The sequence below is a fragment of the Podarcis gaigeae genome (assembly GCF_964106915.1).
Source record: "Podarcis gaigeae genome assembly, chromosome: 3".
Classification (NCBI taxonomy): Eukaryota; Metazoa; Chordata; class Lepidosauria; order Squamata; family Lacertidae; genus Podarcis; species Podarcis gaigeae.
Window position 1 is genome coordinate 42,335,427 of NC_139680.1, and position 17,138 is coordinate 42,352,564.

General features: G+C 43.1%; 1 protein-coding gene across 1 annotated transcript; it reads right to left on the reverse strand.

Moving 5' to 3' along the window:
* Window positions 1-295: 295 nt before the first annotated feature.
* On the reverse strand, window positions 296-14,669 carry AKIRIN2 (akirin 2). Its single transcript, XM_083730888.1, has 5 exons — window positions 13,958-14,669; window positions 3,074-3,214; window positions 2,203-2,352; window positions 1,242-1,313; window positions 296-975 (listed from the first exon to the last, which is right to left on the reverse strand). Exons 1-5 carry the CDS (start codon window positions 14,163-14,165, stop codon window positions 965-967), a joined length of 582 nt encoding a protein of 193 aa, XP_083587014.1. The 5' UTR covers window positions 14,166-14,669; the 3' UTR covers window positions 296-964.
* Window positions 14,670-17,138: the final 2,469 nt, after the last annotated feature.

A 17,138-nucleotide genomic window follows, 5' to 3' on the forward strand; every position in this document is an offset into this window, starting at 1 on the left:
TTTTTCAGACAGGGAAACCTTCCAAAAAGATGAAGGCAGGTTCTTTTAAAATCCTTATAGAAAGGAACCTTGGCTCATCTCAGATTTCTGAGGTTCAGTGAGTCATCCCCAAAGCTAACAGTTTCTGAAAGTCTAGCTCAGTCGTCAGCAGGCCAACTGACTATAAAAAGGAAGCTTTCTTGACCTCTGGTTTGGTCACTTTTTCTTCCTGAGCTGTCAGCTAACAGCTGCTCAAAGTTTCACTTATTTTATCCAAATGGTGACAAAATGCTACCTATATATTAAAACACACAGGTTAGAAGTAAATGTTTATTCTTTCAACTAAATTCCAGTACTACAAGGGCAGTAAAACAATGATACACTGAAAAATTGCAGCAATAAACATTTGTTAAAGACTGATAGAATAAATAAAACCTACAAAAATGAGAAATTATATAAACCCATTCTTAACCCCCCAAAAAGTCATGGAATACAGAAATGCCCTCCTTCACTATTTCACAGGCAGTACTGTGGGCTATTTGCTTTAAATTTGTCCAGGAATTACATTCTAATTTAACTGTGAATATAGCTTTGCAGTGCACAGTTATGAAAACCACACTAACTTCAGTCAGAAGTGTCATTCTACACTTTTATTTACACAACCAGTGAAGGGCAGAGTTCTAGTACACCAGCTTTAATCCTTTTACTTTTCAAACTTATTAACATAAGCCAAATTGTAATGATACAGCAAATGAGACCACTGGTATTAACAGGTAGCAAAGGTCCACATCCAGGTGGTACTGACATCAGGGAGCACTCCAAAACCAGTTGCTGCATAAGAGTGGTTGCCACTGACAAAAGCTTGAAATAACCAGTGTATACAGAGGGGGGAAGGGGGAATATGGCATTGTTGCAAGTCTTTAAAGGACAGCTTGCAACAATAGAACAGGGTTTCAGGGCTGCCCACATATGCAGAAAACATGATTCATGAAACATCTGAAAAGAGAAAGAAAGAATTGCATCAGGGAGAACAGCACACAAAATTCTACAATCAAACTAGCACTAAACTGCAACTTGCCTCAGCATACAGAAAGCCTATGTGTGGATCCTAGATTCCAGTGAGCGGAGTTCTGCTCACAGGATTCCCCCTACCCCCAGCCTAAGAAGTGGAGGCAATTTCTGTGGCTCCCCACTCCCAATATGCTCAGCGATGGGGCACTGGTCTCTCTGCAACAACATGGGCGATAGCTCAAAATACTTACAACTTGCAGGCTGTTCTCCATATCGTCGCATGATCTGGTCATGCGTGAACTTCACAAATGCGTCATACTGTTCTATAAGCAAGGAATATTCCAAGTGAATAATCAAATGTAATAATCGCTTGAAGAGACTTTACAGAACACAGCCAGTACAGGAAAAAGGAAGCACTACACATTAAGCACACTACACTCTATTTGTGTGTCAGTTGGCGCTCTCTGCATTGTGCCTAAGCACCTGCTGACTTATTATCCCTTATAGCACTCTGTCTAGATGTAATAAAAGGAAGTCAGAGAAGGCCTCACATCCTCCCTTTAACCCTTTCATCATTACATGTGGGCACAGATATTGTGGACTAAACAGGCGGCATCCAGCACACTCATGCCCTGATATCATCTGCCAGTAAAGTGGCATATTATCAGGTCTAAGTATTGTCATTTAAAAGCAGGCAAAGGATCATCAGATCCAAAAGTCAGCTTTCTACACAGGCTGTTAACCTAAACCAAAGCCCAGAGCAAATTGTGATGAGCATTTATGTTGGGAATGTTTTTAGTGCAACATGTGAGAACTCAAGTGGCTCAGCCAAGCCAAGTTAATTTCCTGCTCAGCATCATGGTGCAGGAATACAACTTGGTTAGTAATCATTTTGTGACTGCCATCCTACAGCAGGGGTGGGCAAACCAGATGCTGGACACAAACTCCCACCAGTCCTGGCCAGCATAGTCAATAGTCACAGATAAGAGCTGTTGTCCAGCAACATGTAGAGGATCCCTTCCCATGCTACAGTAGAAATATCTTGCAGGAAATTAAAAGGAACAGGATCAGCCCTACCTCCTCCAGATAGAGCCAACTCACAAGAACTCAGCTACAATTATTACTCAGGAGACAGAGATTTATTTGTAACAGCTCACTACTGACTAATGTATAATTACTGCAAGTTTCATGCACTGTTTATTTTTGTCATACCTGCAAGTTTTGTGGTCAAAATTTCTTCATACTCTTCACGGATTTTCTCTTCACGTTCTTTGAGCAAGCGTTCACATATCATTCCAACTTGTCTGAGAGTAAAGAGGGGCTGTTCTTTTTTCAGTGGCGATGATGCTGCAGATGAAGTACCTATGAAAAAGTATTTTCATAGGTAATTAAGGTATACTTTAGAGATCCTAATTACTGATGAGTGCATAGAATACACTTGTAGGTGTTTTGAGGATCAGATTTTTGATCAGTGAGTGCAACTTCTGTCACAATCCAAAGCGAAGTCAACTGTGCTTTATGTTTCCATAGATTTAAGTGTGTAACTTTCTCTGTATGATGGCTTTTGAAGACAGCAGTCTAAGTTAAGTGCCTGTCAATTATTTACAACAATAAGTATTGGCAACATCTCAGAGTATCCACAAGGTAATTTGTCTGCAAACATAAAATATGGCTTGATGTCCCATTTGCTAGTTACCCTTAAAAGTCAGGCAGAGGAATCTCTGCTGGCTTGCCAGCATGTATGTTGGCCTGTTTTGTTAAAATCTCCTCTCAGGCTGAATGAGATTCCCGTCCCTGGTATATAGTATGTCGCTCTTATTTTATACTCAACTTTTGGCACCCTTTTCAAAAAGGGTGGGCAACAGGCCATTTAAAAGTATATTATCTCAATGATTATCTGGAAGACAGCAGATAAAGTTTCTTATGAAGATGCTCTTATTTGTTTCCACTGTTCATACTAACAGAGTATATCTCCTCTTCAAATAAAACTCTTCCTTCCACAGACTTTTTTCATAGTGACACGCATAACTTACTTAGGATCCAAATTATCAAATGTTATGCAAGTTTACTTTAAAAATTTTACCTGGCAAAGCTGGTCCAGTAAGGAGAAATGCTTGTGACTGTGCATCAGTAGAACAACAGGGATCTGTTTGCTGAAAGTTTTCTAGGTGTCTCCTCTTCTGCATGCGTTTGTACTCCTGTTTTATATTGTACAGAATTTGCTCTAGAAAAAGGAAAACATATTCATTATGTTTCTGCTTATTAGTCTAGCAAAGATTTCAAAACCCAAACATGTTACATTGACTATGTATTTTATATAAGTGCTGATTTACTATAGTACACATCTTAGAAGAGCATATAAATAATTTTCAATGAATTACACTTTTTAAGAAGTTAAATTTATGCACCACAAAAGATAAAATTTTGTATTATAAACCCCAGCAATGTTCTTTCCCACACAAATTTCTAAGCAGCAGCAGGTAGGGGCCTAAATGGTTACATCTAGCAGAGGTCTCTGTTAACAGAAAAGGAAATGATTGGAGATTGGAGCAAGGTGGAATGCAAGGGAGGGAATCAGCAAAACTTGCCTCCACACCCCTTTTGTTAGCAGAGAGGAACACTGAATCAAAGCTCCCTCCGTAGTTGCACTCCACTCCACCCAATGTGGATCCACTACCAGCCTACTATGACCTCCACTTTGTCCTAAAAGAATAGTGAGAAAAATGACAGGTCACAAGCGTTAAATTGCGAACCATTGTTCCACGACATAGATTTGGTGGCAGCTACATTCATTTCACCTCCCTGATTTAGTCCTGCTTTAAAGGCACTAGACAATCAAGGACAAGTTCCATGAATATGTCGTCAGTACCTCCTTATTTTTGTAGATGTGATGTTTCTACTCTCCTGCATACTGACTCTATGACTGGGCCACATATGCAAAATAATATGTGCTGCTTTTCCAAAGTAGATCTGAATAATTATGCATCACATTATCTCATTAAACTTAACTAAGTATTACCATTAAAAACGTACATCACTGTATTAGTTATAATTCATTTCTGAAATATTGCTGTACATTGAATGCACTACTGGCTTAAATGTGCACCATCCCCTTCCATTATGGCTTCTCTTGATCTTATGATAATATTCTCTAGACTGCTGTCTGGTGGGCAAATATGCATGCTCTCCCTTACAGATCTGCACTCTTCCCTGCACTTCACCAGAAAGAAACAAAAGGGGAAAGCAATCAGCCCTATCTACCGCACTTGCATTGTGGGGCAAATGTAGTGAGACTGATTGTGTCTTTCTCTTCTATCCCATGCAGAGGGGTATCCACAGAAGAAGCATCTTTCTTAAGTCTCATGCAAGCACTTCTACAGAAATGCATCCCCAACACTGCTGGCGGGGGAGGAGTAATCTGAGTGCAGATTCTCTCTCCCCACCCCTTCAATTTCAGCTTGCAGGTCTTGCAAGGTAGACTTCCACATGTAAACTCAGAACACCAAGATGCACATGCCACCTTTAATTTCACCCCTCCCCCACATCTGCCAGAATTCATCCTACTAGACTGTAGAATTATCTCGTTGCCACCAAAAACCAATCTAGATTGCCCAGATTCTCTGCGTGCCAGTATACCATGGGGTATACTACTACCATCTCCTTTAAGGCAGTTAATGTAGCCTCTTTTGCCTCATCTAGCCTGCTTGCAAATACGAACTGAGTAAATATACAGAGTCACTTCCATTACTTGGGCGCGTTTGCTCATGTTCAACCTTGGAAACATTCCCAGATGGTTGTCTCATTATGGTACTTTTAAAAATTATTACTGTATCTCTCTTCTTTTTTTGAAAAAAAAAAACTTTCACTCTAAAAATCATAGAGTAACAGTAACTTCCTGATCTGCTATAAAGTCCTATGTAAGATGAAACCTGGCACTTTGCTAAGGCAACAATGAAAAAGTAGCAAAATCTGTTCTCTTGGAAAGGACAGCACAGTAGCTTCAACACCTCAGCTAATAAGTGAAGTTGCACAAGATTCAAACCAGTTTAAGATATACAGTACAATACAGATCCCATTTCTCTTAATTTGTATACTGCCTTTTTATTTTACTATACCCACAGTGGTTTACAAGCTGAAGAAACAAAGTATGTACACCTTAGAACAATCTAATCTAATACAAAAATGTGATAATAAAACATAACTTTAAAATAAGCAACTCATATCAAATAAAGTAACATTCAACAATTCATTAGAATAGTCATTCCAGTCTACAGCAAGAGTGGCAAACCTGTGGCCCACCACAGGTTGGGACTCCCAAACCCACCAGTGTGGCGGTGGTTAGAAATGGGAGTTATAGGCCAACAACATCTGGAGAAACATGGGTTAGCCAAACCCTGATAAGAGTGGGATTTGAGAAGTTCAAGTTATCAAGCATCTACTAGTTAGACAAAAATTAAAATAATGGAATGCTTGTTTTGTTAACATTAAGAAACTTCCTTTTTTTTACATTTAGCATCCGAATCCCTAACTCCTTCTAAACCTTCAATAGATTGAATCCATGCCTAATCTTACACTGTGAAAACTATCCCCTTTTGCATTCAGTATTTGTTCCCATTAAAAACAAATCCATATATTGCTCTTGAAAAATGTCAGCTAATACCTGTATATAGAAGAAGTGAAACTTAAAACTGTGTATTTTCACTTTTTGGGACACTACACAGAAAAGATCAAGAGGCTGCATTAGTCTAATCCAGGGGTGCCCGTTTTTTTTTTTTCAAAGCAGGCCAGATTTGATGAAGTAGCATGCATGAGGGCCAACCAGACCTTTTTTTGGGGGGGGGGGGATTGAAGTTGTTAAGTTTTTTAGGATTTTACCCCAGGAGACAGGATATAAAAGAAGGTGTAATCTAAAGAACAGTTACCGTATTTTTCACCCTATAGGGCGCACTGGCCCATAGGGTACACTTATTTTTTTGGGGGGGGGGGGAATAAAGCTTGGGCTTCCACCCGCCGCCAGCCCCGCAAGCTCCGGGAGCGATGGCAAGGTTGAGCACAATCTCGCCATCGCTCCCAGAGCTTGTGGGGCTGGGGGCGGGTGGAAGCCCAAGCTTTCCCCGACCCCAGCCCCCAGAGCAGGCTGCTATCCGCAAGCCTCGGGAGCCCAGTGGGAACTCCCTCTGGGCTCTCCAGGCTTGCAGATATCTGCCCGAAGCCCGGGGCGCGCTCCCTGGGTTTCGGGCTGCAGGCTGCTGTCCGCAAGCCTTGGGAGCCTGGCGGGAACTCCCGCGGGCTCCCAAGGCTTGTGGATAGCTTCCTGAAGCCTGCATTCGCCCCATAGGACGCACACACATTTCCCCTTCATTTTTGGAGGGGGAAAAGTGTGTCCTATAGGGCAAAAAATACGGTAACAAGCATCCCTGAATCATGCCTTGGAGGCAGAAACCAAAGGAGGCTGTGGAATGCTGGTCCCAGTATAGTCCTTTTCAACAACCAATAGTTCATTATATCTTTCTTTGGAGTATGCTTCTCATATAGGAAACTATCACCACTAAAGAAGCATATTCACTTTCAATGTTGTATTTAAGCTAATGTTGTTTAAATAATATTTAAATCTAATTTTTAAATTGTTAGCTATTTCCACACTTACTTTCTTGTCATACTGTAAGCATAGTTTCAATGTCATGGTAGCATTCCTGACACAAGGCCCAAAATACCCAAGATATTGTCACTGTCAGCCAAGGTAGTGTAGTAGATAAGAATGTTGGGAGTAAGACAGAGGAGACCAGGTCTTATAACCCCCCACCGAGCCATGAAGCTCAGAGTCTAGTTCAAATCTACTACCCCAAACTATAGATTAGTGGGAACCTGCAGGCTCCCACCAACTTGCAAAAACTTTGTTTTTCCGTTATTATTTTTTGCCACCATGCTGAGCTACACCAAGGCTTGCCTGACCATGTTGTCCAAACCATGGCTTGTGGTCAAAGCTTTGTCTTCACCAACCACAAACTAGCCACAAATAAATCTAAAGACAAATAATCAGGACTGCCAAGAATCTTAGATTGGATTTGAGTGTCAAGGAATTATAAAGTACAGTATTTACATTCAAATGCTGAGAACAACCATTATGATTATCTTTGAGTTTAGATTTACCACCACTGCTGGGTTTGACAAACCTGGAGTTCAAAAGCTAGTCACTTTAAACAAGGTACTGCCAAGAAAACAAAAAAAGTATTCATATCAACAGCCATGATCCAGAGGCTCCACCTGCCACTGATCTGAGCCCCAAAGAAAAAAGAAATTATCCACAAATGGAGCAGCGGGTAGACAGTGCATTCAAAGACCTGTGCTGGAATGAAAACTATGTGCTGATGAGAGTCCTGGGTGTAGGGAGGAGTCTCCACACACACACATTCAGTGGAGCAATCCAGAGCATCCAGATCAGCCCTTGTTGGATTAAGGTTCAGGTGACCAACTTTATGTTGAAAGAATTACAGTTTTCCATCTTCCTTTAAGTTCTTAAATGTCTTGCCACTTCAAATTGTGTTGATCCAATAAAAACAGACAGAAGTCTATTGTCCATTATACAGTAATAGGAACAGAATAGTCCAGAGGGTGAGGAGGAAGTAAAAAATCCACCCCAACCCCCAAAAACAAGCAGAACTGGGAAATCCCCAACCAAAGATTCTGCTAAAAGCAGTAAATCCTAAGGTTTAATCCAAAACTGTCCATGTGCAAGCCAAATGGACTTCTGCTTGCGCAACAAGACTTCACTTTCCTTTCCTCCCCCTGCAGTTCTCCGCATGCCCTCAAAATCTGCTCAGGGGGGTTGGGGGAGTGCAGGGGGCAGCAGATGAAGCTAAAGGCCAATTGTGCAAGTGGAAGTCCACTCACACATTGGATTCCACCCCTAATCTCCCAAAAGAACAATGTGGATTATATTCATATTTCCACTCTGGCTCAATAACCTCTGTTAAACAATAGAAGATGATGCAACAGTAATTGTTACTTCTATTACACTAAGGGCATTCCACGGAATACGGACTGGATACATGGTAGCAAAACCTATTACAGAATACTGATCTTTAACTGGTGGGCTCAAACTCAAGTTGGTCACACTAGCAACATAAACCCCCAAAAATCCTTTTTGGGTTAGTGATACTTTTTCTTCTTTTAAGCAGAGAAAGAGGAAAAACAGAAAAGACAAAAAAAAGTACTAAAATAGTTCTTGTGGTTTGCTAGTACACTGAGATATAAAAGATGATATTTAAAATGTTTGGAATGTTAAGGCTGAAAGCTGCCACTGATATATCCACATGCTTCTCAAGTTCTCCATAGTTTTACCTCTTCCTGTAACTTAGGAATAACATACCAGCATATCAACTGTACCAGCTCTGCCATCTTCGTATTTGTGGTTTGAAATGTAGGACAGTTCAAAAAGGACACAGCAGGATAAGCATGGATCATATCATATGAAGTCATATTTTAATTTGCTCAAATAAAAAATATTATGGTTAGCAACTTATCGGATAAATGCCCCAAATGTTCTCCAAAGGCTTCGTGAATAGCATCTAAATGTATAAACATTAAGGAAGTATGTTTTCAAGATGACTGGGCAAGTGTGTTGCTCAGTCTAGGATGGCTCTGTCATGCAAGGTCATGAAGTGAGGGATAGGCACTTACACATGTGTAGGCAAACTAAGGCCGGGGGGGGGGACAGATCCAGCCCAATCGCCTTCTAAATCCGGCCCGCGGACGGTCCAGGAATCAGTGTGTTTTTACATGAGTAGAATGTGTGCTTTTATTTAAAATGCATCTCTGGGTTATTTGTGGGGCATAGGAATTCGTTCATCCCCCCCAAAAAAATACAGTCTGGCCCCCCACAAGGTCTGGGGGACAGTTTGCTGACCCCTGCACTTACATGTGAACCATCTTAAGAGGAGGAGTATTAGCACTGATCAAAGTCAGAAACTACATACCAGATGACCCAACTATAAAAAAGAAATTGCAATAGCATTGTTTTAAGCATCTATTCACTTAGTTTTCACTAAGGTGACAAATTTGTGTCTGGGCTGTAACTTCTTTAGACTGCATGACTGATTGACATTTATTTCTATGGAGATGCAATCTTAGGACATCTCTACAGACAAGACTTACCAGACTTCAATCAAAGTATGGCAAGTCCCAGGCAAGTGTCTATATAGAGCTGAGGAATCTAGGACCCTCCAAATGTTGCTGAGCTACAAATCCCATCACACCAACCACTGGCTATGCTGGTTGGGGACGATGGAACAGTTGGAGGAGCAGGCATGTGATTCCTTAAAATTAATCTCTACTGATAAAACCCAAACAGAAGTTTAGTATCAAGATGCTACTATGGCAAGTGATCTTATACTTTTTTAGTTATTTGGATTTTATACTAAAGTCTATGAACAGGAATGCTACAGGTGTCTGCATTGGTATTAAACCTAGATGTACAAACAGATCATTTAACCAAAACATAGCTAGAAATTCCCAGATTTGAAAAAGCTCTATAGTTCCCAAAGATAAAAAGTACTTTTCCCACCATGATTGCTCCAAGTAAATACACTGCACACCAAAATTACATCTTTGTCATACAGGTTTTAAGATATGCAATTTCTTTCAGACATGTACAAGTAGAAAAATCATAGAGAAAAGGCCAATTCAGCATGAATTCAGCAACACAGCAGCTGTCCAAACAATGTTTAGAACTCTTTGATACAATATTTACTCTGAATGTTTCCCTTCTCCTCTCCTACCAATAAAGCACTTATTTACCTATTCAAAACAGCTGGTGGCTCATTTTTTTAGTGACACACCCACCAACTCCAAAGCTAGATTTTCTTCCTTAATTAAGCTAGATTGGCCCAAATCAATGTTTACATTGGCATAGATACAAACATGCCTTGTGTGAACACAAAGGTATTTCTGCTTGTGCAATGTACCCCAGTAATTCTTCTGTTTCCTCATCCTGTTACAAGCCTATATGCCCCATTCCAAGCCATTCTAAGAGGCTCTGTAAACCCTCAGGAACAGCTTGGTTGGGTGTGTGCAAGGGGTAAGAATGGGAAGAGGGGGGAGGGAAGAGACAGAACACCCCATTGCACCAGTCCACTGTTCTTCTCAAGATCCAACCTCCTAAATTCAGGGGGAAATTGAGACCTGAAATGCTGTACATTGAACTGCTTTTAACAAACCAATTCCTATAGCCAATTAGATTACTCAGACTACAGTCTGATGCATGAGCTAATATGCTGACACAGCAACTCTGAGAAATGAGCAGAAGATGACAGAACTGATGTAAGGACCCAACTTCTCTTGCTAGGCTAATGCAGCAACTCGACCCCAGTCCAATGCAGCTGATGGTGTGGGATCCTAACATTTTTATACATGAAAAACCTATTGTTACATTTTTCAATGGAAAAAACTCCACTTTAAGAATGCATTCATGGAATTAGTTAGTAACATAACTAATGAATTCAATACAAATTCAAATCTGCCAACTAGAATGGATATACTAGTTTAAATCTAAAATCCAAGTTGTAATTAACGTTTTCATGTGGCTATTCATAGACAAAATATTTTATGTGCATAATTATTCATGCACGTTGAAACTTAATACTTTACAATGCTTTCATTTCATTTATTAAAATATAAATAATGCAAAGGAATTGTATGTCATTCAGCTATCATGCCAGAATTGAAGTAAAAATAATTTCCAAGTATGCCGGGGTGGAAAACCCTTTTCATATTAAGGGCCACTGACCCATGGGAAAAGCCAACCACGGAGGCCACTGCTAGTTAGCACTTCATTATCTTTCTGCCACCCCATCTCTACTTCTATATTTTGTCTTATAAATCTACCTGCACTATGTTCCACTAACTCTGGGAGTGCACTTGCTGGGGACAAGTGTGCGAGCCATCTTGGTGGCAGCACTCAGATAATGGAAATCCTCTCCAAAAGAGGTTGATGTTTGAGTTTTAGGAGAGTAGTAATGATTTCAATCTGTTCTAACAAGCCTTCCTGTTGAGTGATGTATTTAGACTGCCCTAGTTGTTAGATGCCCTTTCATGCTGCAGTTTGAACTTATTTAATTAAAATACTGTATTTTTGTTGTCATGTTTCTGATCTAGATGCCTCCTTGGGAGCCCAAAGGCAGGGTAGAAATGATCTAAAATGAGGGCAACAAAAAAATTACCAATAAAACCCACATCACTGAGTACTGCCACTACTGATGGCAACACACAAGTGGTACCTGTGTTTTGTATAAAATAGCTCTATTCCATGAAACTTTGTTGCCCTTAACAGAACAAGCAATAACTAACATTGCAGAACACGAAAGTCATTCAGAGTGTCTCCTGAATGTAAAGGTATTTAGTATCCTTATCAATGCTTAATAAAAGCAACCAAACCCACATCCTATTATGACAGCATTGCAACCAATCCTTACATCACACCTATGTAAGAAAGTCTACTTAACTGTCTTAACAGTTCAATGTTCTTGAACTGTACATATATGAATATTTGTTGTGCTACCTGATCTTTTATATCTTTTGCTAAATTAGCATAACCTAAGGTTTGCCAAATTACTGTATCTCATCAATAGACAATTTAATTCATCCTCTTGCATGGAAAAACAGGCACATATCTGAGGCCCTTATTGTCATGCTTTAATTTACAGACTAGTTAGATTAAACACATGCCTGTTTCTGAGACCGGAAACATACAATAAATAAATTTCATACAGCATTGTATTTCTTGTGGAGTAAGACATTACAAATCTAGGTTATTTCATCCCCAAGTTATTATTGGACAATTTGAACAAAGTCATAAGAATTTACACAGAAGCCCCACATTGTGAAGATTTAAAGCTAAATACCTCTTAAAGCTAAATAGCTCTGAATGACAAATCTCCAAATAATTTTGAGACAGACCTCTATGTGGAATTATTGGTCTTTAGTCTCAATTAGCATCTAAGGAAGATCATCTAAGTGTTTAAATACCTAGTTTTATACTTTTTTCTGGGTTTCTCAGCGGCACTGCAATTTTCAAGAGGTTTGTGCTCCTAACCACTAATGCCTTCAAACTGCAGCTCCTTGACATGCCCAGCTGTTCACATCACTAAATCAATTTTAAACCCACATTTACATTAAATATTCATTGCATGGATACTTCTACTTCCAGTGAAGTCACCAATCATAAATGTAGCATTTAACTAACACAACCTTGGTTCCTGCTTACACATTTAGCAATGTTTAGCTACTTTATGATTCAAACTAAACTGCAATCCTGAATACATGCTCCACTAACATAATTTACTAATGAGAAAGGTGTTAATTTAACTACCACACTTTGTTAACCCTATTCAAATCAAATATAGTCCACCAGGGTTTAACAGGAGATGGCTATGGTCCCAGACATTTCAGCATATCAGCTCTCACAAGTGAGATTATCTATACAATAGGAAGACCAACATAATTTGAGGCAAGTTATTGTAGACATACCAAGATGCAAGATTTAAGGGCTAATTTAAATATTCATATTTTCATGTGACAGCAAGCATTCTGTAATTAATGTGGCTTACACAGATCCACTTCTTACTATATGAAAACACAAGCTCTTGGGAAATGAAAGCTTAATAAAAACCAGCAAATTACTATGCCTGCTATCTCAGATAATCTTCAGACCCAAATGCCACATCTATATATGCAAAATAAACTGAAGATAATGGTCCCTACATTCATTAATTAATTGAGAACTGGAGGAGGGGGTGAAGACGACAAAATGATTGGGGGAGGATGAACTCTATATATGGAATAAGATTTCGAATAGATCCAGTTAGTGGAATCCACACTCTGGGCCAACCATGTAAATACCTTCAGAGGTGTAATTCAATGAAACCTGATCCTGCAATTTATTCATTAGGTCTTGGGGTGCAGAAGGAAGAAGAGACAGGTTATCACTTTAACATTTCTGGTGAAGTGACATTGAAATGCATTCTCATCCTTACTAAGAGATGTTCAACAGCCACTGCCTTATTACAGCTTCTTCTTACAAGAACGCCTTTATTGATTTGAGCCCCCGCGGAGACGTGAACAATACCCGGCTCAATACTGGAAGGGGGTGGGGTGGGGGAGAGAAATGCAATTCTTATCGTGGAACCGGCCCCTGCCTTCGCCCAAGCAGTCCACCTTGGGGTGATTGATGACAGCCCCCGCTCCGTCCCTCTCCCTGCCCTCCCCCGGTGTTTGAACGGGAAGGCGGAGGCACGGCCGCCTCGGCTCAGGCAACATACGCCCAAGAGTTTAATGGCTGCAACAAATCGATCGCCTGCACCGGGGAGGAGAGAAAGAAGGGCAGAGAGACGGAGAAAGAGACAGACACACATTTCTCCCGGCCAAGATCCCGCCTCCCTCGCGATATAATTTCTCGGTTCCTCTTTCTCTCCGCACACATACAATTATCCCCGTCAAACGACAAGGAGCCAAGCAGCCCTCTCCCCCCCCCCAAGGGGGGTGGGGGGGAGGAAGGTGCGGTGCTGAATAGAGAAATTCCCCTTTCCCAGACGCAGCCCGGCGGGGCTGAGTCTCCCCGCCCCTCTTCGCCCATTACACCGGCTCAGCCCCATTATCAACCCCCTTTCTGCGGCCTCTCCCGTATCGCTGCCACTTCCCCGCCCCCACCGCGGCGAGAGCGGCCATTTCCATTGTGCCGACTCCGCGGCGAAAGCGAAGCCAAAAGAGGTGGGGGGGGGAGGAAGAAAGGGGGGGACAGAGAAGGGAGGTGGCTGGGAAGAGAAAGCGGGGCGACGGGGGAGAAGCCAAGCGGACTCATGAAAAGCAAGCCAAGAAATGGGGGAGGCGGCGGAGGCGGCCTTCGCCCCTTATCCTAGAGTCTCTCTGCCCCCCCCCGTGCCCCGCCCTAGGCGCCCCTCGGGGCCCCGCTTACCTGTGGTGAGGCGAGTGGACACTTCCCCGAAGGGCGAAGGCTCCATGCGCAGGTATTTCTGCGGGGACGAGGCGAAGGAGGCCGCGGAGGAAGAGGAGGCGGCGGCCGCCGAAGCGGACAAAGGGGCGCAGCGCCGCCGCTTCGGCGAGGCCGGGCTCAGGAGCGGGTCGAAATCCAGAGTCCTTTTTAGGGTGGCGCCGCAGGCCATGGCGGAGGTGGAGGAAGACGAGGACGAAGAGGCTGAGGGAGCGGAGCCGGCTGGGCCTTCGCCACCGAGCGGGGCCGGAAGGAGCTGACGAGACCGGGGGGGAAGGAGGGAACGGAGGAGGAGGGGGGCGGAGGAGGCGCTTCAGGCGCTGCCTCGCCGCGTCAGGCTCGGAGTCGCCACTGCTATGCGCCTCCTGGGCTTTTCTGCTGCCTGCCGGCCGCCGGCTCCACCTGCGTCTCCAGGGAGCGGCCCGGAGCTCTCGGCCCGGCTCGGCTGGACTCGTCGGCTCCGCCCGCGGAAAATCCTCCCCGGGCCGAATCCGGGAGGGTGTCTAGGCCGGTGGGAGCGGCACGACGGGAGGCTACCCGGCCTGAGGCCGCCGATGACGAGAGATAGCCGCGGCGGGAGCTGCCGTGCGCCTCTGTGACTCTTCCACACCAGCAATATGGCGTCAATAACAACGCCGCTGATTCAAAAAACCATCCCTCGCCAACGCGCCTGCGCGGCACGGGGGTGGCGCCCGCCGCAAAGGTTCAGGGGAGTTGTGGTTCTCTCAGGGTCACCTCCCGGCGTTTGAGGCAAGGGCGCAGGAGGGGAGCGGGGAACTACGCTTCCCGTCGTTCTTCGCGCTAAGGACATGACTTCCGGGTGGAATTTAAATCCCCGCAGAGAACCCTGTACCTCAGGAATGCGAGTGAAACGGGGTGAAGGAATGGAAGCGGTCTTCTTAATATGGGGAGTAGCAGGAAAAGAGCCGGGCAGCGGGGAAAGGAGCTTAGTTTGCGGAAATTATAAATGGCTGATGGTACTTAATTATAACATCAGCCATAATAACACCTGGTCCAGAAGAAAGGGCGTTTCGTTCAGCTATCTCTGAAACACTGAAGTAGATTGTGGGGAAAGATGACTGAATGAAAGAACAAGAAAAAATCCCCGAAAGGAAGAAATTCGCACTTATAATACTCTTCTTGACTGCGCTCCAGCTTGTGGGGTGGGGAGAAAAAACTGTCGTGTCTAATGGCTTCACCGTTCTAGACAACACTTTGTATTAAAGGAAATAAATCACACATACAGCTCTAAAAATGTTTGAATTTAAATGCCAATAGTGACTGAAATATATCCAAATATATTTTTAAGGCCAGCCAAGAGCAGCAGATCCTCCACCCCCATCCCGAGAAACATCACTCTGTTTTGGGGCTCTAGTGAGTAATTATAGAACCTACAGCCTTACTCCGGAAAAGATGATAGCATGTAACAATTGATCACATTTTACAAAGGCTCTCTCAGTAATACAGTAAACCTGAAAGGTAGGCCAAAATTAGCATCCCCATATTGCAGTTGAAAAGTGAATATTTTTATTTGAAGAGTTAATATCTATACCACTTTATGAGAGAGAGTGGGAAGCTTCCCCATGGTCACTTAGTGAATTTAAGCTGGGGAAAACATTTTAAGTCAGAGACTTCCTGGTTCTTGCCCACCGTTCTATTCAAGGAAAGAGCTATGGCTTTCTGAAGTGGAATATAGAAAGGGCCACTTAATCTTCTCAAATCAAACTAACTACATAGGGTACATCCGTTGCATCATACCAGCCAGGCTGGAAGGCAGTGTGGCAAGCCTGGAGCTGGCACAGCAGTCGGGCTTGATGCTTTCAAGAGGTGGCTGTGGGGCAGACTCGAGATCCAGCAGTTCCTAGCTCAGTCCCCACCCCTGGAATCAACATTTCCCCCCCTCCCTCTCCCATGCCACTAGAACTCATAGAATTGTAGAGTTGGAAGGGATCCTGAGGATCCTCTAGTCCAACCACCTGCAATGCAGAAATCTGTCCCATATGGGAACTGAACTTGCAACCTTCACATTATCAGCACCACACTCTGACCAACTGAGCTATCAAACTGGCAGATTTTTATTTTATGGTGTAAGCACTGATTATTGGGGAAACAGTAAGTAAGCCACGATTAGTCTTGAGCCGCAAGGTCTAATACTCAACTAAATATTGCACCAATTCTTGAGCAGCTGATTTTATTTCCTCAATTAATGGAAAGAATACAGAAGATGAGCAATATGAACAACATGTTGAGAGATCAGGAAGCTTGGCCTTTGGCATCTAATGCCAGTGGAGGGAGCCCTGATGCCAGCAGATGCCCCTTCCTAGCTTCCTGTATAAATATTAAATATCCGTACAGAGATCACTGTCAGAGTTAAACAATCGCAGATAGTGATAATTAGATCTCCCATCTCCTACATTACTGGAGTTTCCCACACCACTACCACAGAACTCCCAAGGGGAGGCAAAAGTCCAGATGGAAATGTGACATACACGAGCTGTTATGTAGTGAAGTTTCACCCTGGGCCAGCAGGGGGATACTGTATATAGTTTTCACTCAGGTCTGTAGATAGTTTTCACTCAGGTCCACGTCAGTTATTTTAGGTGGGAAACTCTGGGCTGTTGTTGCTACAATGTTGACAGCCGGCTGCCTATAAAAGCAGGCCGGCTGAGCTGTTTGCAGTCAGTTCTATTCCAGCTTACAAAATAAAGAGCTACTTGGAGAAATCACTGTGCCGTCTGTTATGTCAACCCACAACTTAACACTGGCGACGAGGATGGGATCGATGGACATCAGAGCACAGCCAGATGCGGCCAGCCTCTGAACTGAGCTGAATCACTGAGCTGAATCACAGAGCGAAATCACTGAGCGAAATCACTGGACAGAACCAATTCAGAGCTGACTGTTCTGGCTAAGAGCACTGTGTTCCATCCATCGCCCTTCACGCCGGCATTGGAATCATGGCTTCACTTGTGCCTCTACTGCCGTTTGCGCCAGCCTCTGAATCATGGGACTCCTACCTCGCTCGGTTCGACTGCTACCTCCAAGCCAACGAGCTGACAGCAGTATCAAAGGATCGGAAGCGGGGCCTATTCTTCAGCCTCTGTGGGCCTGAGGTGTTTGAGACGGCCCGAGCATTGGTTGCGCC

Coding starts and splice junctions, on each gene's coding strand:
- AKIRIN2 (XM_083730888.1), bottom strand. CDS start 14,165: ATGGCCTGCGGCGCCACCCTAAAAAGGACTCTGGATTTCGACCCGCTC. Junction 3,215..13,957: donor GTCCACTCGCCTCACCACAG/GTAAGCGGGGCC, acceptor TCCTTTTTCTAG/AGCAAATTCTGTACAATATA. Junction 2,353..3,073: donor TACTGGACCAGCTTTGCCAG/GTAAAATTTTTA, acceptor ACTTTTTCATAG/GTACTTCATCTGCAGCATCA.